The sequence below is a fragment of the Dendrobates tinctorius genome, unplaced genomic scaffold (genome assembly GCF_039654945.1).
Source record: "Dendrobates tinctorius isolate UK_male_01 unplaced genomic scaffold, ASM3965494v1 ptg000039l, whole genome shotgun sequence".
Classification (NCBI taxonomy): Eukaryota; Metazoa; Chordata; class Amphibia; order Anura; family Dendrobatidae; genus Dendrobates; species Dendrobates tinctorius.
The window spans coordinates 17,968,346-17,995,780 of NW_027361707.1; the positions used below are offsets into that span (position 1 = coordinate 17,968,346).

Genomic DNA, 27,435 nt, shown 5'->3' on the forward strand with positions numbered 1-27,435 from the left:
GGTTCTCTTCTCACCCACGTCCTCTGTTCTCTTTTACTCCTCATGTTCCGTACTAATCCTTTCCTTCTATGGAGAGTCAAGCTTTCAGTCTATGTTGCTCTCTTGTTCTCTTTTTCCCGTGCCAGCAGACCCAGATCACTGGGATCTGCTGCAGCACTTCCATCCATCTATCCCGCTCTCTAGGGATCTTCTTCTCTCTCGCTCCTCAATCAACTACTGACTAACTAACTCAAACTCTTCCCGCTCCTTGTAATGTAAACTAACTCCACCCACTTCCCAGCACGTTTTGTGTTCCAAGCAGGGAGCCACCAATGGGTACTTTGCTATACTCCAAGCAGGGAGCCGCCGAAGGTGCTTTGCTACACTACTTTGTGGTGTGGGGTGCAGGTGTTGGAGTGTGGTCAGGAGTTCCCACCTTACCTGGACGGTGGGGCACCACACCTCAGGAGGAGGTGCAGTACCTCTGTGGCGACTGAGCCTCAGGGGCGCCACATACCCTCTCATTAAACACAGCATGTCCGCGGGCTGCAAGGAAACAAAGTTGACAATACAGGAACATACAAAATTTTTGTAATGCTAATAAACATTTCTTATCTAATCTTCTCAATATGAGAGTCACTCATTCTTGAATGTTGCAAACAATTCTTAGTTAACTATCTAAAGTCTTAATTCAAAAGTGCAAGTTTCATCATCAACCTATTTCTTCATCATCTTTCCTTTTTCATATTTTCTACCTTTCTGTCATTAGCTTAAAGTGATAACCGCTGATACCTGGTTCATCACCTACATTTTCCAAATCTTCATTCTTTATTCAAATCTCTCATCTCTTTATTAAAACATTCCTACATCTTATATAAAAGCTATCATAAGACACATCATCAAATACTACACATTAAAACTTTCGATAATTCTTGTAAGTGCTGGACACGTCTCCCAGCCAGGATCTCTTGCAGTGACCTTTGATTGGAGTCATGCTCCAGATGAGATAGACGTTATCTTCGCAAAGTGTCTATGTAAAACCAAGAGAGGGCACCTAAAGAGGTGCAACTATTTACAAACACAGTTCTGGATCATTCAGCGTCCATGATCTCCACAGTTCCAAACGAAGAAACGCTGCCAATCAAACTGGGCAACAAAAAAGCGAACAGAAAAACATGATAAACAAAATTAGAAAAAGGCACAATGGTGCAAATACCTTCCTGGGCAACAAAGTTAGTTATTTTGCAGGTTCTGGCTACTTGTCCCCTCCTGGGGTACTGGAATCTGTTGATTTGGGCTGCTGATTCCAAGGAAGAACTTCCGGACAATTTCTTCCTGCTGGACTCATATGAGATGAAGTGGCGGTGGCACCAGGGGGGGTACATATATCTTCTTTCCTGTATAGGTGGCCAGTAGCTCTTCAGGTATCCGCCATATATTCATGGCATACCACCCTCTCAACCCCTCATGCCGGGTGAAAGTCACGTACTCCCCTGGCTACAGGTCTCTAGCAGGGTGCCCCTTCCTCAAGTGCGATTCCATATCCCTCCGATTAAAGGTCACTAATTCTTTTGGGGTCTGCAATGAACCCGAAACCTCTCTCGTGGTTCATGTTTAAAACTTGCCCCCATCCAGCTGCATCCCGGGGACCATAATGACCAGCACGGACCTTCTCTTTCCGGTCCAGGTCAGGACCCAACACAGCCAGTCTCCGCTATTCCCTCTCCCTCTGCTCCGCTGCCAGTTGGCGGAGGGTCTGCTGACAATATGACTCCGTCTCCTCTTCCTCCTCCCGGGACCTGCTTTTACCCATGGTGGGCAAGGGTGCCGCCGCCGGGGGTTCGGATGTCTCCCCCCAGTGTTCAGCGTCCCGGTCCCAGACAAGGTCAAGCACGACCTGTCCTGACGCTGCCACAGGCGTACACCCCAGGGCCTTCCCAGGTGCAGGGGCAGCGGACATACCTGGGTGTTATGAATGAGTCACCGTAGGAGGCACAAACAGAAATGCTAGCTAAGTCCAGAAAACCAGAGAAGTTGGCAGCTATCGGATTGCAGACCCCTGAACCTATCAACAACAACTAGCAGTAGCCGTGGGGGGTTCCTACGGTGCCCCTCGATCACAGCCGGAGAGCTAAATAGCCTAAAGACAGAAAGGGAAATCTAAACTGCCCCAGAGCAGACCCCAAAGCAATAGGCAGCCCCCAACATATAATGACGGTGAAGCAAGAAGAAAAAACACTAACACAGATAGAAAGATAGACTGAGAAAATGATGGGGCCCAAGCTAACTAGATAGGACAGGATAGGAAAGCTGCTGTCTGCAATCCGCGAAAAACCCTATCAAAATAAGAGCCAACAGACTGACAGGGAAAAAGGCCCTGAAGACGCTAGGCTTCAAAAAGACTATGTCAGTACTCAGGTATTTTCTGAAGACAGAGCAAAAAGGCAAAAAGGAATTCAGCTCACCCCAGCAGGGAATGGCAGAATCCAGAAAAGCAAGGCAAACTAAAACCAAAACACAAATGCAAAAAGGCAAAGCAGAAAACTTAGCTTTTGAGGAGCAGGAATCAGACTGGTCTCCTAGAATTCCACAGAGAAATCACCAGCGAGGCAGAAGGGCGTCGGCTGCCTTATATCCAGTCAGAGATCCCCGTCGCCCAGTCATCCTCTCCTAGCTCAGGTGCTTGGTAATCAGCCTCACTACCTTCCTTCACCAGAAGAGGGAGTTCATCAGACCTCAATGGTGAAGGGGAAAATGAACTCATAACAGTACCTCCCCCTTGAGGAGGGGTCACCGAACCCTCATCCACGCCACCAGGGCGATCAGGGTGAGCCCGATGAAAGGCACGCACCAATCTTTTGGCATGAATATCAGAGGCAGAGACCCAGAAATTATCCTCCTGACCATAACCCTTCCACTTAACCAAATACTGGAGTCTCCGTCTAGCCAGACGGGAATCCAGTATCTTTTCTACCTCATATTCCACCACTGGTTCAACAAACCTCTTCAACAAGGACTTATGAAACACATTATGGATTTTAAATGTGACAGGAAGAGCCAACCGAAAAGGGACCGGATTAATGATCTCCAAAATCTTGTAAGGCCCAATAAATCTAGGCTTAAACTTAGTAGAATCTACCTTCATAGCGATATTTTTTGATGATAACCAAACCATATCACCCACCTTAAACTGGGGACCAATGGTCCTATGTCGGTTGGAAAACCGCTGGGCCTTTTCCTGGGAGAGAGATAACTTATCCACCACTTGGTCCCAGATCTGGTGCATTCTCTCCACCACAGTGTCAACACCTGGGCAGGCAGAAGGCTCCACCTGCCCTGAAGAAAATCAAGAATGAAACCCAAAGTTACAAAAAAAAGGTGACATCAAAGTGGCAGAACTAGCTCTATTATTTAAAGCAAATTCGGCCAAGGGCAAAAATGAAACCCAATCATCCTGATCAGCGGAAATAAAACATCTCAAATACGACTCCAAGGTCTGGTTTGTTCTCTCCGTCTGCCTATTGGTCTGAGGGTGAAACGCAGAGGAGAAGGGCAACTGAATTCCCAGCTTGGAACAGAACGTCCTCCAAAATCTAGACACAAACTGAACTCCTCTGTCAGATACAATGTTCTCAGGAATCCCTTGCAAGCGAACCTGTTGCAAAAACGGGGCACCAACTTAGAAGAAGATGGCAACTTAGGGAATGGTACAAGATGAACCATCTTAGAGAACCTATCACAAATCACCCAAATAACAGTCATTCTCTGAGAGACAGGCATATCAGAGATGAAATCCATTGAAATATGGGTCCATGGCCTCCTGGGGACCGGCAAAGGCATCAACAACACACTAGAGCGAGAACAAGGTTTAGACCGGGAGCAAGTCCCACAGGACTGCACAAAATTCCTGACATCACGAGACAAGGCGGGCCACCAAAAAGACCGACTCACCAGATATCTAGTACCAAAAATACCTGGATGACCAGCCAATGCAGAGCAATGAACTTCAGACATCACTCTCTTCTTCCACTGGTCAGGAACATACAACTTTCCACTGGGACAATGCTCAGGTTTGTCCTCTTGGAACTCTTCCAGAGCACGTCTCAAATCGGGCGAGATGGCAGAAAGAACTACCCCTTCGCCTAAGATGGTAGCAGGCTTGGTCACCACAGGAGAATCAGCAAAGAAGCTCCTAGAAAGAGCGCCAGCCTTGACATTCTTAGTGCCAGGAAGAAAAGAGACCACAAAATCAAAACGTGTAAAAAACAAGGCCCATCTAGCCTGTCTAGGGTTCAAGCGTTTGGCCGACTCCAGGTAAATCAAATTCTTGTGGTCAGTGAGGACCACGACTTGATGTTTAGCTCCCTCCAACCAATGTCTCCACTCCTCAAATGCCCATTTCATGGCCAACAGTTCCCGATTCCCCACATCATAGTTACGTTCAGATGGGGAGAACTTTCGGGAAAAGAAAGCACAAGGGATTCATTTTAGATGTTACAAGATCCTTTTGGGACAAAACAGCTCCTGCACCAATCTCAGAAGCGTCCACCTCTACCTGGAACGGGAGTGAGACATCAGGTTGCCGCAAAACCGGGGCAGAAGTGAATCTTCGCTTCAGCTCCTGAAAGGAAGAAACAGCCTCCGGAAACCAATTCAACACATCAGCACTCTTCTTAGTCAGATCAGTCAATGGCTTGGCAATACTAGAAAATTTTGCTATAAATTTCCAATAAAAATTAGCAAAGCCCAAAAACTTCTGAAGGGCCTTCAAAGAAGTGGGCTGAACCCAATCATAAATGGCCTGTACCTTGGCCTGATCCATTTCAATAGTTGACGGAGACAAAATTAATCCCAAAAATGAAATCCTCTGTACCCCAAAAAGGCATTTCGATCCTTTGACATACAGGGAATTCTCCCTCAAGATCCGGAACACCGTCCGAACATGTTCCACGTGAGAATCCCAATCCTTGGAGAAGATCAAAATATCATCCAGATAGATAATCAAAAATTTATCCACAAAGTCTCGGAAAATGTCGTTCATGAAGCACTGGAAGACAGATGGGGCATTAGTGAGCCCAAAAGGCATCACCAGGTACTCAAAATGTCCCTCTGGAGTATTAAACGCCGTTTTCCATTCATCCCCATGCTTAATGCGGATAAGATTATACGCCCCCCTGAGGTCAAGCTTGGTAAACCAGCAAGCACCTTTAACTCTGGAGAATAGATCCAAAATCAGGGGTAACGGATACTGATATTTAATAGTAATTTTGTTGAGGGCACGATAATCAATACAAGGCCTTAATGAACCATCCTTTTTGGCCACGAAAAAAAACCCAGCACCTAATGGTGAAGAGGATGGTCTAACATGACCCTTCTCCAACGCCTCCTTAATATAGGATCGCATAGCCTCGTGCTCGGGTACAGATAAATTGAAGAGCCGACCCTTGGGAAATTTACACCCCGGGCTCAGTTCAATTGCACAGTCATAACTCCTATGAGGAGGCAAAGGCGCGGACTCATTCTCACTAAATACATCATAAGAGTCCGCCAAATAGTCAGGAACATCATGCGACTGAGGAGAGGTGGAAAAAACCGGAGCCTCACTAAGGGCACACCGACAACCCCAACTCACCACAGCCACAGATTTCCAGTCCAAAACTGGATTATGAATTTGCAACCAGGGAAACCCCAGAAGAATGGTATCATGCAAATTATGCAACACCAAAAATCTGCAATTTTCTTGATGGTTTGGGGCGACCCGCATTACCACATGGGTCCAAAACTGAGGTTTATTTTTCGCCAAAGGAGTAGCATCAATCCCCCTCAAAGGGATAGGCGTCCGCAGAGGTGTCATAGGAAATCCACAACGTTTAGCAAAATCCAAGTCCATTAGGTTCAGGGCTGCTCCCGAATCCACAAAAGCCTTGGCGGAAAATGTGGACAGGGAGCAGATCAGCGTAATTGCCAGAAGAAACTTAGGTTGAACACCACCCACAGAAAACGTGTGTGCAAAATGTTTCTCTCGTTTAGGACAGACAGAAATAATATGCAAGGCATCTCCACAAAAAAAACACAGCTTATTACGCTTTCTGAACTCCTGACGTTGTTCCCTGGACAAAACTCTATCACATTGCATAGGTTCAGACACTTGTTCAACAGGTGGCAACACCTCTCGTGCAGTCCTGCGTTCACGTAAACGCTGATCAACCTGAATGGCTAATGACATAGAATCGTCCAGACCAGAGGGAACAGGAAATCCCACCATAGTATCTTTTATGGCTTCTGACAAACCCTTCCGAAAGGGAGCTGCCAATGCATTATCATTCCAGGCAGTAAGGACCGCCCACTTTCGGAATTTTTGACAGTACAATTCTGCAGAATCTTGACCCTGGCTCAATGCCAACAGGGTCTTTTCAGCCTGATCAATGGCATTAGGTTCGTCATACAACAACCCCAAGGCTTGAAAAAATGCATTCACATTAGTCAGACTAGGATCATCTGGTTTCAAAGAAAACGCCCAATCCTGGGGATCGCCACGCAGCAAAGAGATGACAATTTTAACCTGCTGCGCGGAGCTCCCTGACGAGTTAGGCTTCAAGGCAAAAAATAATTTCCAATTATTTTTGAAATTCAAAAATTTAGACCGATCCCCAAAAAACACATCAGGAGTTAGGGATCTTTGGTTCAGCAGCATGTGAATGATCAAGATAGGCGGAAATTCCCCGCACTTCCGCAGCGAGCTACTCCACACGATCAGACAATTGCTTTATCTCCATTAAGAGAAAAAAAAAAAATTCCCCCTACGGCCTCAGAGATATAGAGGAAAAAATATACACACTTTTTTTTTAAAATTCTTTCCTGCTATTGAGTACCCTAGGATCTGCGGTATGGCTGGTGATTCTGTTATGAATGAGTCACCGTAGGAGGCAAAAACAGAAATGCTAGCTAAGTCCAGAAAACCAGAGAAGTTGGCAGCTATCAGATTGCAGACCCCTGAACCTATCAACAACAACTAGCAGTAGCCGTGGGGGGTTCCTACGGTGCCCTAGACCCCTCGATCACAGCCGGAGAGCTAAATAGCCTAAAGACAGAAAGGGAAATCTAAACTGCCCCAGAGCAGACCCCAAAGCAATAGGCAGCCCCCAACATATAATGACGGTGAAGCAAGAAGAAAAAACACTAACACAGATAGAAAGATAGGCTGAGCAAATGATGGAGCCCAAGCTAACTAGATAGGACAGGATAGGAAAGCTGCTGTCTGCAATCCGCGAAAAACCCTATCAAAATAAGAGCCAACAGACTGACAGGGAAAAAGGCCCTGAAGACTCTAGGCTTCAAAAAGACTATGTCAGTACTCAGGTATTTTCTGAAGACAGAGCAAAAAGGCAAAAAGGAATTCAGCTCACCCCAGCAGGGAATGGCAGAATCCAGAAAAGCAAGGCAAACTAAAACCAAAACACAAATGCAAAAAGGCAAAGCAGAAAACTTAGCTTTTGAGGAGCAGGAATCAGACTGGTCTCCTAGAATTCCACAGAGAAATCACCAGCGAGGCAGAAGGGCGTCGGCTGCCTTATATCCAGTCAGAGATCCCCGTCGCCCAGTCATCCTCTCCCAGCTCAGGTGCTTGGTAATCAGCCTCACTACCTTCCTTCACCAGAAGAGGGAGTTCATCAGACCTCAATGGTGAAGGGGAAAATGAACTCATAACACCTGGGGCCTCCCGGCGGTGTTCCGGTGCAGGCTCGAAACGGTGGCCAGCTGCAGGGATATCCACCGGAATGGCGGGTCCGGATGCCGGCAGTGGTGGAGCAGATGGCGGCTCCGGGTCCGCAGGGGCCTCCAGTGGGACCTGCGCAGCTGCGTCAGATCCAGGCGGGAGCACGGCCTCAGCTCCCGGGGTCTCCGGTGACTCTTCCGGACAGGTCGCAGCCAGCCGTATAGACAGCGTGGAGGTGTATATTTGCGCTGCCTGAGGACAGTCCGGTTCAGCGGTGACAGGTACCACTGGTGAAGGTACCGGGTCCAGAGGTGCCGGTGGTGTAGGCCCCTCCTGGACGTGCTGCCTGCTCAACCTCCGTAAGGCCTCCTGCCTCAGCTGCAGATGGTGTGTCAGCCGGGTAATCTCTTCTTCCAGCTGCTGGCGGTTCATCTCATGAATTGGGTTGGAGCCTTCAGCCATGGCGCCGGGGAGATCCGACTCAACCTCCGTGCGCTCTACAGGCCTCCTCCCTTCTCCTTCCAAGATGGCGTTTCCACGTTCTTCTTCCTGTCTCAGCTCTTTTCCCGCCACTGGCCTTCACCCCTTCTTCTGAAGGCGGCGTCTTTTTCCTACTCCTCCATACCAAGCCAGTACACGAACCCCTCGGGGGGTGGGCCATGTTGCAGTTGCATAGAAGTTCAGACAGGGGAGGCCCAGAACAGTTTGCGGTCTTTTCTTAGGACCACACATGTTGTCACGCCCTTCTTCACCGCGCCAGCGGCCATTTCTAGTGTTCATTTCACAGTCTATCAAATGTGGCCTTCGGCACATTTCCACAAGCTTTTAAGTTCAATAAATCGTAGGCACACAGAACCCGATGGCATTGGGTCTCGTCATCCTGTTCGTGACGCCAAGTTGGGACGCCCTCACACCCAGGGCTGTGGGGTACTCCGTACCGGACCCGTTGGATCTCAATGGGAGTTGTCACGGTAGCTGTGACCCGGTCCGTGGCCCTGGGAGCCCATGGTAAATGTTCAGTGTGAATGAATAAGTCGTGACGCCACCTGTGGTGTTCGGCAATGTAGATGTGTGGCGCCCCTGAGGCTCAGTCGCCACAGAGGTACTGCACCTTCTCCTAAGGTGTAGTGCCCCACCACCTAGGTAAGTTGGGAGCTCCTTTCCACACTCCAACACTCGCACCCCACACAACAGGGTAGTTCTGCACAACCACATTGCGGCTCAGTGCTTAGAGAGTAGCAGAGCACCTCTGGTGGCTCCCTGCATGGAACACTGGATGTGCTGGGAGGTGGGTGGAGCTTAGATATATAAAAGAGTGGGAAAGTGTAGGATTAGGGGTTCAGTCTGGAGGTTCAGTCTGACAGAAGGTCAGTGAGGAAGGAAGCCACTCGGGAGGAGTGGGGATCCCTGGAAGAAGGGATGGAGGAAGGAGTGCTGCAGCTGCCTCAGTGATCTGAGCCAGCTGGCATGGGAAAGGAACAGAAGGAGAAAGACGTAGAACTGCAACCTAAGCTTCCATAAGAGAGAGAAGGATCAGTACGGAACGAAGGAGTAGAGAGAACAGAGAGGAGTCGTGGGTTGGAAGAGGAACCCTGCCTATAGGTTCTCAGCGCAAGGCCGGTCCCTGGTCCCTGAGGTTGTATGGACACTTATGGTTCTGCAGAAGACACCGGTGGAGTAGTTGGCTGTAAATGCACTACTTCCTACTAAGACTTGGGGCACAACAGCAATTGAATAGAGAGCCAGGACTCCGGAGAAAGGAGTCCCTGAGAGAGGCTACAGCTGTCTGCCATACGAGTAGAATTGTTAGCAACATCTGACAGGAGGAACTCCAGAGTACCACGGTACTGGAGATCTTCACACCTTAAGGCGCAATACAGGAGTCGTTCAGGAAAGGTACATGTTGGCGGAGTGTTGGAGAGGAGCTTTCCATCTGGCCTGGAGGTTGGCTGAGTCTCTGACCCGGAGGACACGGCCCGGAGGCAGGCACCCTTGTGTACCGTAGACTGTGAGTAAAGCTTTGGAATTGCAAGCCTCGGTGTCCTCCATTCATTCTTGCGCGAACCCACTCAGCACCGCTACATCTGGGTACCATTCTTTACACTGCCTGCGCCTTTCCACAACCATTACAACTACACTGCCCTGGGACATCAGCCCTGCCTGTGGAGGGCTATACCATCACTGCTGCATCCTACCATCTGTCCCAGGGGATCTGTCTGCAGCGTCGGCTTAACACCTCCCTTGCCGAGCACCACAGGTGGCGTCACAAACTATTCCATTCCATTAACTACATATTCATTCCGCCATTAACTTGGGCGCCCAGGGCCACGGTCCGGGTCACTGCTGCTGTGGCACATTCCCCTGACACCAGCCTGGTACCGAGTACCCCACAGTCCTGGGGGCGACCCAGATGTTAGACCGACGCTGCAGACAGATCCTCTGGGACAGATGGTGTGGTGCAGCAGGGATGGTATAGCCCTCCACAGGCAGGGCTGTTTTCCCAGGGCAGAGTAGATATGGTGACACTTAGGTGGTGTAGTGTCAGGCGCAGGGGATGTAGCGGTGCCGGGCAGGTTGACGCTGGAATAAGTGGAGGACACCAGGGCTTGTAGTTCCAAAGCTTTACTCACAGTCTGTTGCACAAACAGGTGCCCGCTTCTGTGCCGTGTCCTCCGGGTCTGGGACTCAGTCAACCCCCCAGGCTAGATGGAATACTCCTTTCCAACACTCCGCCAACTTGTGCCTTTCTGAACGTCTCCTCTTATAGCGCCTTTAGATGAAGTACTCCTAGTACTGAGTTACACTGGAGTTCCTCCTGTCTGATGTTCCTATGAACTCTACTTGTACGGCAGACAGCTGTAGCCTGCTTCGGGGACTCCTCGCTGCTAAGTCCCGGCTCACTATCCAGTTGCTGTTGTGCCCCCAAGTATTGTGTGGGAATAAAGTGGTCACTACTTCTATTCCTCCGGTGTCTGCTGCAGGACCATTAGTATCCGTACAACCTCGGGGACCGGGCCCCGGCCTTGCGCTTAGAACTTCTAGGAAGGGTTCTCTTCTCACCCACGTCCTCTGTTCTCTTTTACTCCTCACGTTCCGTAGTAATCCTTTCCTTCTATGGAGAGTCAAGCTTTCAGTCTATGTTGCTCTCTTGTTCTCTCTTTCCCGTGCCAGCAGACCCAGATCACTGGAATCTGCTGCAGCACTTGCATCCATCTATCCCACTCTCTAGGGATCTTCTTCTCTCTCGCTCCTCAATCAACTACTGACTAACTAACTCAAACTCTTCCCGCTCCTTGTAATGTAAACTAACTCCACCCACTTCCCAGCACGTTTCGTGTTCCAAGCAGGGAGCCACCAATGGGTGCTTTGCTATACTCCAAGCAGGGAGCCGCCGAAGGTGCTTTGCTACACTACTTTGTGGTGTGGGGTGCAGGTGTTGGAGCATGGTCAGGAGTTCCCACCTTACCTGGGCGGTGGGGCACCACACCTCAGGAGGAGGTGCAGTACCTCTGTGGCGACTGAGCCTCAGGGGCGCCACAGTATAACCCCTTTAAGAAGCACTTCCATCAAAGTTTTAATGCTCTTAATATATTGCAACCATCATATTATATTGCACTGTGTACTTACAATTGCTCATTTTGCCTTTCTACCCTGTTAATTCTCTTTTCTCTGCTCTGTGTAGAAACAGGTGGAATCTAGTCCTTGCAGAAATCAGTCCTCACTTCATCTCCTGACTCAGCTGCTCCCTCCTCCCCCATGCTAGGGACTTTTACAGTGACTCATGACTCATACAGGGAAAATAGACCTCGTGTTTCTACATAAATCTTAGAAGGAGTCAGCAAGTTAGACATTAATCATGTGATGTCATAGACCTAATAGAAAATAGAAAACATATAGCTAAAAGTATGTCCACACCTGATCATCACACCCATCCCAAAACCAGGAGGCTCAATATGGAGCTGGGCCCCTTTTTCCAGTTATAACAGAGTACCATGAGCAGGTGCAGACTAGCACCAAATTTTGCAAGTTTCTGGTGTATTGCTCAAAGCACCACTCCAGCTGTTTTTTTTCCAGCGCTGGAGTGGTGCTTCAAACGTAAGCCCTCTGTTCCAGGTCATATACTGACCCTCCAGAGTCTTCACAGTTTTAAAGCACCATTCAATCTTGTGACAGTAGCTTCAGACTGTCCGGAAGTCAGAAGCTACATCATAAGCTCTAATAAATCAGTCTATAGGATGATGGCCATGCTCCTCTTCTGATAATCCGTGCCCACTTTTTCAACTTTTGATGAGCACGTTGCAAACAATTGAAACTTTCACAATTTGTGACTTTTTTGCAGGTTTTTTTGCTATATAAAAGGATACTGAAGCTTCGGTCTGTGATTGCCAAGTGCCAGAGGTTAATCCTAAGATCATCGGCTGACATGTACGTCTCACAGTCACTGTTGACAGAGATGGAGTTGACATGATATGTGTGTCCATTAGAAAATATTCTTCTTGGGGAAACTTCTACCATTAAATCCATGGGCTTAAGAACAGGCACCTGAAAATAGAAGAACACACGATAATCAGGGCTGGCGTTAGGGGCAGGCAGACCAGGCAGCTGCCTAGGGTCCCCGCTCCCCCAAGATCCCCCAGCTAGCACCACTTCATGCAGCCGCTATGGGGCCCATAAGGCAGGGGGGCCCGCCTGCCGCCAGCGCTGACTCCCACGATACAGTTCAAAGCAATGATGGAGGAGAGAGCGTCAGCTGAGGCTCCCTCTCCCATCTTTCCCCGCTCTGCCTCTGACATTGCGGGTGCGCGATGTCATCACGCACTCACTGTGTGCCAGGCAGTGCAGCCGCTGAGACAGGAGCTGGGAGCAGCGCAGGCACGAGGAGAGGTGAGGATTGTGTTTGTTTTTTATATATAACAGTGAGTACTGGACTGTGGGGCCATTCTCGGGGGGGAGATGTGGGCTGTGTTATACACTATGTGGGCTGTGGTATATACTATGTGGGCTGTGTTATATACTATATACTATGTGGGCTGTGTTTTATATACTATGTGGGCTGTGCTATATACTATGTGGGCTGTGCTATATACTATGTGGGCTGTGCTATATACTATGTGGCTCTGCTATATACTATGTGGCTCTGCTATATACTATGTGGGCTGTGCTATATGCTATGTGGGCTGTGCTATATACTATGGGGGGTACATTATATTCTATGAGGGAGGCTGTGTTATATACTATGGGGGGAACATTATATTCTATGGGAGAGGCTGTGTTATATACTATGGGAGGCTACATTATATTCTATGGGAGGCTACATTATATTCTATGGGGAGGTGGGCTGTATTGTTATGAATGGGTCACCGGGGAGGATAGCAGGAACAGGCTAAGCCAGCAGAAAACCAGAGAGATTGGTAACTAAGCGGATTGCCGACCCCTGATCCTATCCACACAACTAGCAGTAGCCGTGGAGCGTACCTACGATGCCCTAGACGCCTCGTCACAGCCGGAGAGCTAACTAAGCCTAAAGCAAGAAAGGTGAAATCTAAACTGCCCCGGAGCAGACCCCAAAGGAATAGATAGCCCCCAAACATATATTGTCGGCAAGACAAGATGAAACACATACGCAGGCAGAAAAATAGACTGAGCAAATGATGGGGCCCAAACTGACTAGACAGGTTAAGAAAGAAAAAACACTGTCTGCAATCATGCAAAAACCCTGAAAAATCCAACACATCTGATGTACACAAAAAACACTGAAGTCACACGACTTCGGGCCCACTATATCAGCACTCCGGTATTAATTGGAAGCAAAGCAAAAGAGACCAATATAACAGGGGACTGAACAAACTGACACAAGCAGTAACATATGGAGCGGTGGTCCAGCACCCCCTAGCAGGAGCAAGCTGAACCCACACAACAAGCAGAGATAGACAAAAACAGATCAGATGCAAAGGAATAGCAAAAGAATCACTTAGCTGGACAATACAGGAACAGGGCAGGAGACATCAGACCTCTGAATGCACAGGAAAGCAATCATCAGCAGGGATTGCAGGAAGTCTGCAGACTAAAATACTTAAATCCGTAACCCCAGATCTCCAATCGTTATTATCATCATCAGGTGGCAGATCTCTGTCAATCTGGCCAGCTCCACTACCTCCAGTAACCACCGGAGGGAGCAGGGGGAGCTTCGGCTCATAAGTCTGAGCCAGAGAATTCACAACAGTACCCCCCCTTTGAGGAAAGGTCACCGAACCCTCATCCACGCCACCAGGCCGATCAGAATGGGCCCGGTGAATGGCACGAATCAATCTCTTGGCATGGATGTCAGCAGCAGAAACCCAAGAATTATCCTCTTGGCCATAACCCTTCCACTTGACCAAGTACTGAAGTCTCTGTCTAGCCAGATGAGAATCCAATATCTTCTCTACTTCTTACTCCAAATTACCCTCAACCAGTACAGGGTCAGGGGGCGCCACCATGGGAACCACTGGCTCCACAAACCTTTTCAACAAAGATTTATGAAAACATTATGAATCTTTAACATAACTGGAAGAGCCAAACGGAAAGAAAGGGGTTAAGGATTTCCAAAATCTTATAAGGTCCAATAAACTTTGGCTTCAATTTTGGAGATGCAACCTTCATGGGAATATTTTTTGAGGACAACCAAACCATATCACCCACTTTAAACCGGGGACCAATGGTCCTATGCCGGTTGGAAAACCGTTGGGCCTTTTCCTGAGAGTGGAACAACTTATCCACTACTTGGTTCCAAATCTCCTGCATTCTCTCTACCACAGAATCCACACCTGGGCAGGCAGAAGCTTCCACCTGCCCCAAAGAAAATCGAGGATGAAACCCAAAGTTACAAAAGAAAGGAGACATCAGAATGGCAGAACTAGCCGTATTGTTTAGTGCGAATTCAGCCAATGGCAAAAATGAGACCCAATCATCCTGATCAGCAGATATGAAACATCTCAAATAGGACTTCAAAGTCTGGTTTGTTCTCTCAGTCTGCCCATTGGTCTGAGGATGAAATGCAGAGGAGAAAGACAACTGAATTCCCAGTTTGGAACAAAAAGCTCTCCAAAATCTGGAAACAAACTGGACTCCTCTGTCCGACACAACGTTCTCAGGAATCCCATGCAGACGAACCACCTGTTGTAAAAACACGGGCACTAACTCAGAAAAAGATGGCAACTTTGGGAGTGGTACAAGATGGACCATCTTAGAAAATCTATCACAGATCACCCAATTAACAGTCATTCTCTGAGAGACAGGGAGATCAGAGATAAAATCCATTGAGACATGGGTCCACGGCCTCCTGGGCAGTGGCAGGGGCATCAACAAACCACTAGCACGAGAACAGGGCTTGGACCGAGAACAAGTCCCACAGGACTGCACAAAATTCCTGACATCACGAGATAAGGCAGGCCACCAAAAAGAAAGACTCACCAAATCTCTGGTACCAAAGATACCTGGATGACCAGCCAACGCGGAGCAATGAATTTCAGACATTACTCTTTTCCTCCACTGGTCAGGGACATACAATTTTCTCATAGGGCATCGTTCAGGTTTATCCTCCTGAAATTCCTCCAGGGCACATCTCAAATCAGGAGAGATGGCGGAAAGAACTACACCATCATTTAGAATGGTAGTAGGCTCGGTCACATCAAGAGAATCCGCAAAGAAACTCCTGGAAAGGGCGACAGCCTTAACATTCTTAGTGCCCGGAAGAAAGGAGACCACAAAATTAAAACGCGTGAAAAACAAGGTCCACCTAGCCTGTCTAGGATTCAAGCGCTTGGCTGATTCAAGATATATCAAATTCTTGTGGTCGGTGAGGACACAACTTGATGTCTAGTTCCCTCCAACCAATGTCTCCACTCTTCAAATGCCCATTTCATGGCCAACAATTCCCGATTCCCCACGTCATAGTTACGTTCAGATGGGGAAAATTTTCGAGAAAAGAAGGCACAGGGATTCATCTTAGAAGTTACCGGATCTCTTTGGGACAAAAAGGCTCCTGCACCAATCTCAGAAGCATCTATCTCCACCTGAAATGGGAGTGAGACATCAGGTTGCCGAAGAACCGGAGCAGAAGTGAATCTCCGCTTAAGCTCCTGAAATGCCGATACTGCCTCTGTAGACCAATTCACCACATCAGCGCCCTTTTTGGTCAAATCATTCAGTGGTTTAACAATACCAGAAAAATTACTTATAAATTTACGGTACAAATTAGCAAAACCCAAAAACTTCTGGAGAGCCTTCAAAGAAGTGGGCTGAACCCAATCATAAATGGCCTGTACCTTGGCCGGGTCCATTTCAATAGCAGACGGAGACAAAATGAATCCCAAAAACGAAATCCTCTGTACACCAAAGAGACACTTCGATCCCTTAACATACAGAGTATTTTCCCTCAAAATCCGGAACACAGTCCGGACATGTTCCACATGAGAATCCCAAACACTGGAAAAGATCAAAATATCATCCAGATAAATGATCAAAAACGTATCCACAAAAATATCGTTCATAAAAGATTGGAAGACAGAAGGGGCATTAGTGAGCCCAAAAGGCATCACCAGGTACTCAAAATGTCCCTCTGGGGTATTAAACACCGTCTTCCATTCATCCCCATGCTAAGAGATAGCCAAAAACAGATCAGATGCAAAGGATTAGCAAATGAATCACTTAGCTGAACAATACAGGAATAGGGCATGAGACATCAGACCTCTGAATGCACAGGAAAGCAATCATCAGCAGGGATTGCAGGAAGTCTGCAGACTAAAATACTTAAATCCGTAACCCCAGATCTCCAGTTGTCATTATCATCATCAGGTGGCAGATCTCTGTCAATCTGGCCAGCTCCACTACCTCCAGTAACCACTGGAGGGAGCAGGGTGAGCTTCGGCTCATAAGTCTGAGCCAGAGAATTCACAACACTTTATTATATTTTATGGGGGGCTACATTATATTTTATGGGGGGTGGTATTAGATTTTATGAGGGAGGATTGCATCATACTCTTTGATGGGGCTACATTATATTCTATGGGGAGGTGGGCTGTATTCTATTCTATTCAGGGCTACATTATATTCTAAGGGGGCTGTATTATGTTTATTATATTCTATGAGGGGTGATTGCATCATATTTTATGAGGGGGCTACATTATACTATATGAGGGGGCTACATTGTATTCTATGGGGGGCTGCATTATATTGCATGGGGGCTTCATTAGATTTTATGATGGGGGCTGCATTATATTCTATGGGGGGTTACATTATATTCTGTGGAGTGGCTAGATTATACTCTGTGGGGTGGTTGTGTTATACTCTGTGGGGTGGCTGCATTATGTTCTATGGGTTAGCTGCATTATACTATATGTGGGCTGCATTATACTGTATCGAGGACTATGGGGAATACATTATACTATATGAAGAACTATGGGGTGCATTATACTATGGGAAGTGAATACAACCAAAATTCTTCTGTGTGATGTGCAATATGTTAGCATTTGGGGCCCCATTTTAAACTTTGCCTAGGACCCCACTTTGCCTAAAACCGGCCCTGACGATAATACGTGTAACACAGTACCGCACAAAGAAATTTTGCAAGGCAATGTCATTTGACAAGCAATATGGTGAATGGTACTAATGGGAGAACTGTGAATGATGTAACTAATGCTGAACACAATGGCCCATGGCACTTATTGGGGTTCTGTAGCTGGTAAGCACACATAGGGTTACGGTGGCCCGAGCTAATGGAGGCACTACGGTGGAAACCAAAATATGTTTGACTATCAGAAGCTATGTACTGCTTACCTGTAAAGAGGTCACGGTGGAAAGATCTTTCAACTTCCCTTCTTCATCTTTGAGGTTGTACCCCTCTGGCCTCTTATCACGCTCACTAATTTTCCATAATTTGATAGTTTTATCTAGAATGTAATGAAAGAAATCTCACTGCGCTGATAATGTCTATTCATACACTGCCAAAACAGGATTGTTGTGAAAAGCAAAGAACATGCAAACATGATATGTCACATCACTGTGTGTGTATTACACTAGTTGCATTGGTGATTGGGAAGTAGTGGTCAGCATTTAATATCCATGTTAGCTGTATATATTTATACTTCCATCCATCAGCTCATCCATCCATAAAATTACCCAGTTATCCATTCCTCCATATATCCATCCATTCATCCATCCAATCCATTTTCCATTCACCCATGTACCCATCCAACCACCTGTCAACAATCCATTCCTCTGTCCATCCCACCTATCCAACCACCTATCCAACCTTCAATAAACTCATCTATCAACTTATTCATCCATCAATTCACCCATTCAGCAATGTGGTCATCAAATCACCCAACTTCCTGTCCACACGTCATCTACCATCCATTATTCCAGCTTCAAATTAATACAGCAATCCATCTATCCATCCATCTAGCCATTCACACATCCATTATCCATTCATTCAGCAATCCATTCATCCATCCACCTAGCTATGCATAAGTGCATTCACCTATCAACCCATCTATCCATCTATTCACCCAACTAGCAATCCATTCCTTCATCTATCCAACCATTTATCCATCATTCTGTCCACTCATCCATCAACTTATTTATTCATCTATTCACCCATTCAGCAATCTATCCATCCAACCAATCACCCATATGTCCATTCATCTAACTAGTTACCCATGGAACAGCAAAATACGTCCGTCAATCCATCCATCCATCTATCTATCATCTAAATACAGTATCTATCATCTATCTATCTATCCATCCATCCATCCATCCATCCATCCATCTATCTATCTATCTATCCATCCATCGTGTCAAGCCATCCATCAACCGGTCCAAGTTAGGTTACAGGTTGTACTCAATGGACTTATATCTACCTTAAATCCTAAAAAACTATGAAACATTCACCATCCATCTATTCTCCCAGCAGCTCCCCCCCACCCCTCCATCAACCCATCTAGGCATCATTCTATTCAACCATCCTCTCATCCAATCGAAGAGTGACGCCTGAATAGGGGCCACTACAGAGCCAGTCATGCATATTTATAGAAGAGTCCAGTTTCCATTGCTCTATGAAACCCCTAAAACATCACTTGCTGCAGGACTACTTGCTGTACCCTATTATAAAGCAATAGAGCGTATTACACATTAGGTCATAACCCATAATGTAAAAACAGAAGCCATGACACCAAAGGTCTACAAGGGTCTTTCTAGTTTCCTGCAAATAAGCAATGGAATTCAGCTGAATACAAGCCCCTAGTCTATCACCTAACACCTTGACATGGAACTTATTTAAGAATATCTTACAAACTTGCATTGTGGCCCCTTTGTTGTGAGGATCAGTGGGGGTCCCTGCAGGTGAACCCCTCCTCTCATTGATCAGAAGGTTATAGCACAATCTAATCTAATGGTATTCCGTAATCTCTAATGGTGGGAAAAAATCCGTAACTGTTCAGAGACATGTACAGTTCATGTGACAACTTATGGCTGCTTGTGTACAGTATGGATCTAGGTTCATGCACGCAGACATTTCCAAGTATTCCTCTGGCTATGTTCCCTCTCCAAATACACTGGCACGGCATACGCCCTTCATAATAAATGTGCCCCATTGTGGACACCCATGTGACAGTTAAGTGAATTTCGCACTGGTTAACATCCTCATAAACATTTGCAGCACACGGAGGCAGATGATCTGCGATCCTACCATTTGTAGACAGAAGGGAGTGGGCTGCGTTCTGCTGCGGGAGCCATTTAATCTTGTTAATTTTTTCTTCTATTTCCAAGCTTTTCAAATAATCAAATTCGGGCTCGTGGCTCTGGAAAGTGCTATAGACATTGTACTCGCCCTGATTACAGGGTTCATTCTTACACTGCAAGGGAGATAATAAGAATAATGCAACATTTTACAGTTTATGATACATAATGTATAAGAATTTGGCGAAATACGAGCCGATCCTCCTAGTTTGCTGACTTATCATTCAATTTGTTTCCTCTTCATATAATTTACTGTAGCAAAATGCTAGTTTATTGAGCACTGAAATGTAGCTCATTATTCTGATGGGTTTCTGATGGATAGCTTGTTCATCACGACCTGTTAACAAATGAATAGTCAAGGTGGTGGGCCTTGGTCTCCTTAGGCTGTGTGCACACCCTGCGGATTCTGCTGCGGTGTACAGTACCATTATTCCCTATGGGAGTTAAAAACCGCTGTGCAGACGGTGCAGATTTTTCCGTGCGGTTTTTCTGCGGTTTCGAAACCGCAGAAAGAATTGACATGTCAATTCTTTCTGCGGATTCCGCTGCAGTTTGCCATCTCCTCCATTGAGGAGATGAAAAACTGCAGGGCAAAACCGCAGAGCAATCCGCAGGTAAAACCGCAGGTCTTTTGACCTGCAGATTTACCTGCGGATTTTACAAAATCCACGCAGCCAAACCCGCACTGCAATCCGCAGCGTGTGCACGTAACGTTAGGAGTCATGCAACCCTAGCTTACAGTTTTAGCAGCATGTGGTGCATGCACAGCCCTAGATTCATCTGTTCACTACATGACTCCACAGAGGAACAAGACCATCGCCTTGACTCTACCAGTAGCAGGCACTACTTTATACTGTAAATACATGTCTTCACTTATGCTCTAAGGAACATCTTTGAAAATCTATTGCTATTATGTTTAACAATATAGTGGTGGTCTAGGAATGACATTTTTGATAACAAGTTACCTTTAAAGGAAACCTCACTAAAAGAAAATGGATCAACTTAGAACACTTAACGTACTAGGGTATTAATTATTTATTAGTAGTTACGCAAATGTAAGTTCCCCATGTGTTCTATACTTTTACACTACTCTTCCCCAGCTTAGGGGAAGGAATTTTTTTTCCCTATGGAGAAAATTAGCTTCTACTCTGTGGGTTTTTTGCCTTCCCCAGGATCAACAATGCAGAACAGCTGCACTTAAAATAGGCTGAACTAGATGGACATAAGGTCTTCCTTCAGCCTTCAAAACTATGTTACTATGTTACTATGTTACACAATAAGTCCTTAAAGAAAATCCATGCAGGTTTTGTCTTCTTCATCAGAGAGCAGCATGATGAAAGGACAGAGACCCAGATTTTAGTAATGTATCACTTACTTTACTAAGTGCTACAGTTTTGATTAAAAACTGTTTTCTCTGTTGCAAATTTAGCCAAGCTCTGAATGCTGAGCCCTGCATAACTCCACCCACACCACTGATTGGCAGCTTCCTGTGTACACAGTACACAGGCAGAAAGCTGCCAATCAAGTTGTGCGGGCGTGATGGACTTCATGGCAGCAGGTCTACTAGTCCTCTAGTGATAATCTCCTTCTGAAAAATCTATCATTTTCAAAAAAAATACAGCACACAGCCTAGTAAGTGACACTTTTCTGTAATCAGGGTCTCTGTCTCTACAATATGCCCCTCTCAGCTTAGTCTGTCAATCCAAATTGCCAGTATAAAATAGCTTAATAAAATATGCCAATTAGTGTGCTCAGTGCATCCTGAGTGTGGCCAACAGGCTCAGTGCACCGTTCCACCCACTGGTTTTGCATGTCTTTACCTCCCTCACTGGTGGCAGCTATGGCTGGTCTGGAGTGAGGACTGTCTGCAGAAGATCCTCAGGCAAGGCCGCATTGCCAGTCACCTGTGAATTGAGCTGGGTCCTACAAAACCAGCGGGCGAAACGATGGAGCCTTTTGGTCAACCCAAGGGAGCACCGAGCACTGTTGTGAGTGCATTTTCCCCTTCACCGTCGATGTCTGATGAACTCCCTCTTCTGGTGAAGGAAGGTAGTGAGGCTAATTACCAAACACCTGATCTGGTAGATGATGACTGGGTAACAGGAACTGCTGACTGGATAAAAGGCAGCCGACGCCCTTCTGAGTCGCTGGTGATTTCTCTGCTGGATTCTTGGAGACCAGTCTGATTCCTGCTTCCAAAGATAAGTTTTTGCTCTGCTATTGAACTTATTAGTTTTGTTTTGTTTACCTTGTTTTTTTTTTATTCTGTTATGAATGAGTCACCGAAGGAGGAAGAAACAAAAATACAAGCTAAGTCCAGAAAACCGGAGAGGTTGGTAGCTATCGGATTGCAGACCCCTGATCCTATCCACAACAACTAACAGTAGCTGTGGGGGGTTCCTACGATGCCCTAGACCCCTCGATCACAGCCGGAGAACTAAATAGGCCTAAAGAAAGAAAGGGGAAATCTAAACTGCCCCAGAGCAGACCCCAAAGCAATAGGCAGCCCCAAACATATAATGACGGTGAAGCAAGATGAAAACACTAACACAGATAGAAAGATAGGTTGAGCAAACGATGGGGCCCAAGCTAACTAAAAAGGACAGGATAGAAAAGCTGCTGTCTGCAATCCGCAAAAAACCCTACCAAAAAATGTCCCAACCGTCTGATAGGATAAACAGGCCCTGAAGTCGCTAGGACTTCAAAATGACTATATCAGCACTCAGGTAAATTCTGAAGACAGAGCAAAGAAACAAACTGATCAGAGACAAAAATGGAACTCAGCACACCCCCGACCGGGGATGGCTGAACTTCAAAAAAAACAAGGTAAACAAAACAAAACTAATAAGTTCAATAGCAGAGCAAAAACTTATCTTTGGAAGCAGGAATCAGACTGGTCTCCAAGTATCCAGCAGAGAAATCACCAGCGACTCAGAAGGGCGTCGGCTGCCTTATATCCAGTCAGCAGTTCCTGTTACCCAGTCATTATCTACCAGATCAGGTGTTTGGTAATCAGCCTCACTACCTTCCTTCACCAGAAGAGGGAGTTCATCAGACATCAACGGTGAAGGGGAAAATGAACTCACAACAGAGCACCATGATTAACATCTATAATTAAACTTTGGTTTCTGGAGAATGGAGGAAGTGACAGGAAGTGCTTTATAGGTTCTATATCCCCAACAAGGCTGTGTGCTTGGTATATACTATCAGACAAGTTATCACAACTACATGTTGTTAAGCTGTGCAAAATGGTACCACCACCCCGACAGGGCAAGTGAATCATTACATGGTGCGTTGCGTGCATTGCACTGACATGTCGAGTCCTCCAAAGCAAGAGAGCTGCTCTTTGTCCTATAGAATAAATGGGGCATCCAAATTCTACTAACCCTGATTGCCCCTGTTTATGACCCCTTACCCCTTTGATATATAAGTTAATGTAATCTACACATACCTCTGGTTCTCGTTGGAATATTACAACACGACCCCCCTTGTCCCCAGTTGCCAGCAGCTCTCCTGTGTGATTAAACTCAACTGTAGAAATGATATCAGCTGTAAGATAAAAAAAAAATAGCATTAATAATAAAACACTTAATATATAATTTATATATGACGATAAACCGTAATTTAATTCCAAAACCCAATATCTTAATTTCAAGGGAATTTGTCAGCACGTTTGTACATATAGAAGTGGTGGCACGGCTGTATAGGTGCTGGTCCGGCAATCAAACATTTATATTTTTTTGTAGCGTTGTGATGTGCCAGTCTTGAGAAATCTAATGTAGAAGCAATATGCAAATCAGGCTGTAAGTGCTCCCTGGGTTTGCACTTGGAGAGAGCAGCCTAAGTGCACAGACACGCCCCTCAGTCTGATTTGCATACGGCTTCTACACTAAATTTCCCATGATTAGCACATCGGATCTCTACAAAAAAGGTGTCTTTTTTTGGGGGGGAGGGAGGTGGAAGGGTGGACATGCACCTATACAGCTATACTAATATTTCTAGATGTACACATCTGCTGACAGATTCCCCCTTTAAAGGGATTCTCTCTTTTAGACAGCCTCTTATTATTGCCCCTATTAGGCTATACTTAAATGTTGTGATATGAATATGTCATATATATGCCATCCTAAATGTTATGGTAGGAGATTCTGATTAGTAGTGATGGTGATGAGCGAATGTGCTCGGATAAGGTGTTATCCGGGCATGCTCGTGCGTTATCTGAGAATCTTCGGCGTGCTTGAAAAATATGTTCTAGTCCTCGCAGCTGCATGTCTAGTGGCTGTTAGTGGCTGCATGTCTAGTGGCTGTTCGACAGTGGCAACACATGCAGGAATTGTCTGTTTGTTAGGCAATCCCTAGACGTGATGCCACTGTCGAACAGCCGGGAGACATGCAACCGCGGGGACTCGAACATATTATTTGAGCACGACGAAGACACTCGGTTAGCACCTGAGCATGCTCAGATAACATTAGTCACCATTTAGACCTCCCACCAATTCTCTTAAACAGTGGTGGCCTTGATCCATTTCTGTGTTATAAATTGCAATCAGCCCCATCCAAGAGAAAAGGGCTCCGCATGGGCCCATGACCAAGATTGTGCATGGAAATACAGTGAAGAAGTTAAAGGGGTTGTCCAGGATTAGGAAAACCTGGCTTCCATTCAAAAACAGCGCCACACTTGTCCATGTGTGGTATGTGGTATCTCAGCTTAGCCTTCATTCACCTTATTAGAGCCATATGCCATTATCATATCAGTTAAATACACTTTTTACTCATTGAAAGAGACCAAATTGACTTTTAAGAACTAAAGCTGAGTGTTGTGTTAGAAGACCAGTTGTACTAATAGGTGCCTGTAAGGGGTAACTTCCCACCAACAGCGCTACAACCACTTTCATTTGTGGGACAAATTTTGGGCCAATTTCATATAAATTCAGTTCATCTCAACAATTTTTAGAATGATAAGGGGAGAAAAAAGTACAAGAACGGAGTCCAAGGTTATATGGGTAAATGTGGTTTATCTGGGCATATAAAAACGTATATATTTGCTATAGAGCGGGTAAGAATAATTGGATAAGAATGCGAGCCATCAGAATGTATTGCCTTGAAGACCATATATGTTGCCCAAATAAAAATGTCTTCCTTTGACCAGATATTATCACACAATGCCCAGATAAATACACCATATAGTACCCAGATAGGGCCACCGAGCGTCCAGATAAATACACCATATAGTACTCAGTTAGGGCCACCAAGCGCCCAGATAAATACCGTACACTATATAGTACCTAGATAGGGCCACCAAGGGCCCAGATAAATACCGTTCACCATATGGTACCCAGATAGGGCCACCGAGCGTCCAGATAAATACGCCATATAGTACCCAGATAGGGCCACCGAGCGCCCAGGTAAATACAGCATATAGTACCCAGATAGGGCCACCAAGCGCTCAGATGAATACACCATATAGTACCCAGATAGGGCCACCAAGCGCCCAGATAAATACCGTACACCATATAGTACCTAGATAGGGCCACCGAGCGCCCAGATAAATACCGTTCACTATATGGTACCCAGATAGGGCCACCGAGCGGCCAGATAAATACCGTACACTGTACAGTACCTAGATAGGGCCACCGAACGCCCAGATGAATACTGTACACTATACAGTACCTAGATAGGGCCACCGAACGCCCAGATAAATACTGTACACCATATAGTACCCAGATAGGGCCACCGAGCGCCCAGATAAATACCGTTCACTATATGGTACCCAGATAGGGCCACCGAGGGGCCAGATAAATACCGTACACTGTACAGTACCTAGATAGGGCCACCGAACGCCCAGATAAATACTGTACACCATACAGTACCCAGATAGGGCCACCGAGCTCCCAGATAAATATTGGCCAAATATTTCAGCTGAACTTTCTTCACAGGTTTAAAATAAAATATGGCGACTCGCCTTTATATACTTTCTGTAGATCGATATGATATATGGCAGCTGGTGACATAAAGGTGGACAGATTACTGCACCCAAGCTAAAAAGGCAGCAGCTCATGTAAATTAGGCACAATGATGGCGCTTTACAGATCTCAATTATCCTGCTCTTCAGGACGGAAGCCAGAAACATCTGCACGGTTATTCTCCGACGAGATTTAATTTGCTATTCACGATGTTAAACAAAGACTGAAAATCGAGGATGAAAAGTGAAGGCTCAAAAAATATGTTGTTTTTTTTCGGGAGCTGATTAGCTTTCTGTCAATGTTCTGATCTTATTTTAGGATCTTCTGCCACATCTTTTTAGGCACAAATCTCTCATTTTACTTTTCACTGGCGAGTCAGGGATTTCTATCCTTGCATAAAACCTACTTCGCGATAACATATGCACATCTTTTTTTTTTGGTCTCTAGCATAATAGCAATTGCTGGATTCAACCATTAAAGGGAGTCTATCAGCCCCCCAAACCACAATCCGGTCTTTGTGATATAAATCCATTGACACCTTTATATCTCCTATCTGTGGCTGCATTTTCAAATAATTAACATCTTTATATCTCCTATCTGTGGCTGCATTCCCAAATAATGAACATCTTTATATCTCCTATCTGTGGCTGCATTCCCAAGTAATTAACATTTAATTGCATATGCAAATGAGGAGTTAAGTGCTCTGGGCATGGCAGAGATTTTCTTAAGCTGTCAATCAAGCTAAAGTGGCCTCTCCTGGGTGAGGAAATATCCTGGGGAAGCAGAGGCTTCAGAAATGCTCTGTCACATCCAGAGCACTTAACACCTCATTTATGTATGAATTAAAATGCTAAATGCATGCCTATAGTTTGGAGGGTTGATTTTACCTACAGATTCCCTTTAATAGCAGCGATTAGTGAGTCACTAGTGGTTGACATATTGTAAGATATGGTAATTCTGTAGCATGCAAGTGACTTATTTTTTGAGTCTGAGACATATCTCCTACCAAATGTTTGCCCACTTCAAGTAAAAGATGATCAAAGCAATCTCTAAGTTCTCTGAATCAAGGGCACAATTTTCCTCAGTGCCTGATGCAAGGGCACCGTGACTGCCAAAGAAGGCCCCTTACAGTAATAAAGGCCCTCATGCAAGTGCACCAACCTCAAATACATCCATGACAGTTACCCAAAATAGAACACCAGCCAAAGATGCCACTATAATGATATGCCAACCAGATTCCTCCAAAATTGTATGTGAACCATAGATGCCCCATGTGGGTATGTCAACCACAGATGTTAAAATGATGGTATGCTGGTCACAGATGCCCCTATATGTGAGCCACAACTGTCCCATAACAGCATGCCAGGCACTAAGGCAGCTATATTTTAATGATAATAATAATAAATAATAAAAGTATGCCAGCCACAGATGCCCCTATAATATATGCCAGCTTTTTTTGACCAGTAACCCCTCGGCCACCCAAAAAGAAAACTGTTGTATGCTGTTGTTATAACATCAGTGGCTCAAAGTCATTTAACCCTTTAAAAACATCATTCAAATCTGTGGAAATTTACTATTTGCCACTTTGATGCCCGTTCTGATGCCCAGAACCCATTTGGGCCAGACTGGAAAGACGTGAATTTGATGCAGGCTATCACTATCTGTGTATTGGTGGTGTGAGATCAGTGGCCCAAAGTCATTTAACTCCTGAAAAATACCAGTTATTTATTGAAATCTGTGAAAAGTGGCTATTTGCCCTCTTTGATGCCCCTTCTGATGCTGAAAACACATATGGGCCACGCTGGAGTGACCTGAATTTGATGTGGGTCATCACTATCATTCAACCCTTTCAATAATGCCCTTCAGTGCCCACTTTGATGCCCATTTTAGTTTTATAACTTTTAAGTTGAAAAGCCTACCTGCTTTTGAGACCTAGTGACTATTGACTGGTCAATTAATAGATTGTGATCAAGTACCTCTTGTAGAAGTGCAATATGCCAT

General features: G+C 45.7%; 1 protein-coding gene across 2 annotated transcripts in view; it reads right to left on the reverse strand.

The window, feature by feature from the left end:
* PPP2R2C (protein phosphatase 2 regulatory subunit Bgamma) overlaps positions 1-27,435 on the reverse strand; it is a 253,481-nt gene that overhangs the window by 39,237 nt on the left and 186,809 nt on the right. For both annotated transcript variants that reach the window (XM_073574516.1, XM_073574517.1), the window contains exons 3-6: positions 22,923-23,020; positions 19,422-19,587; positions 17,513-17,625; positions 12,061-12,238 (exon numbers count right to left, since the gene is read on the reverse strand). In XM_073574516.1, coding sequence (XP_073430617.1) covers positions 12,061-12,238; positions 17,513-17,625; positions 19,422-19,587; positions 22,923-23,020 — 555 coding nt within the window. The remainder of the gene's footprint in view (positions 1-12,060; positions 12,239-17,512; positions 17,626-19,421; positions 19,588-22,922; positions 23,021-27,435) is intronic.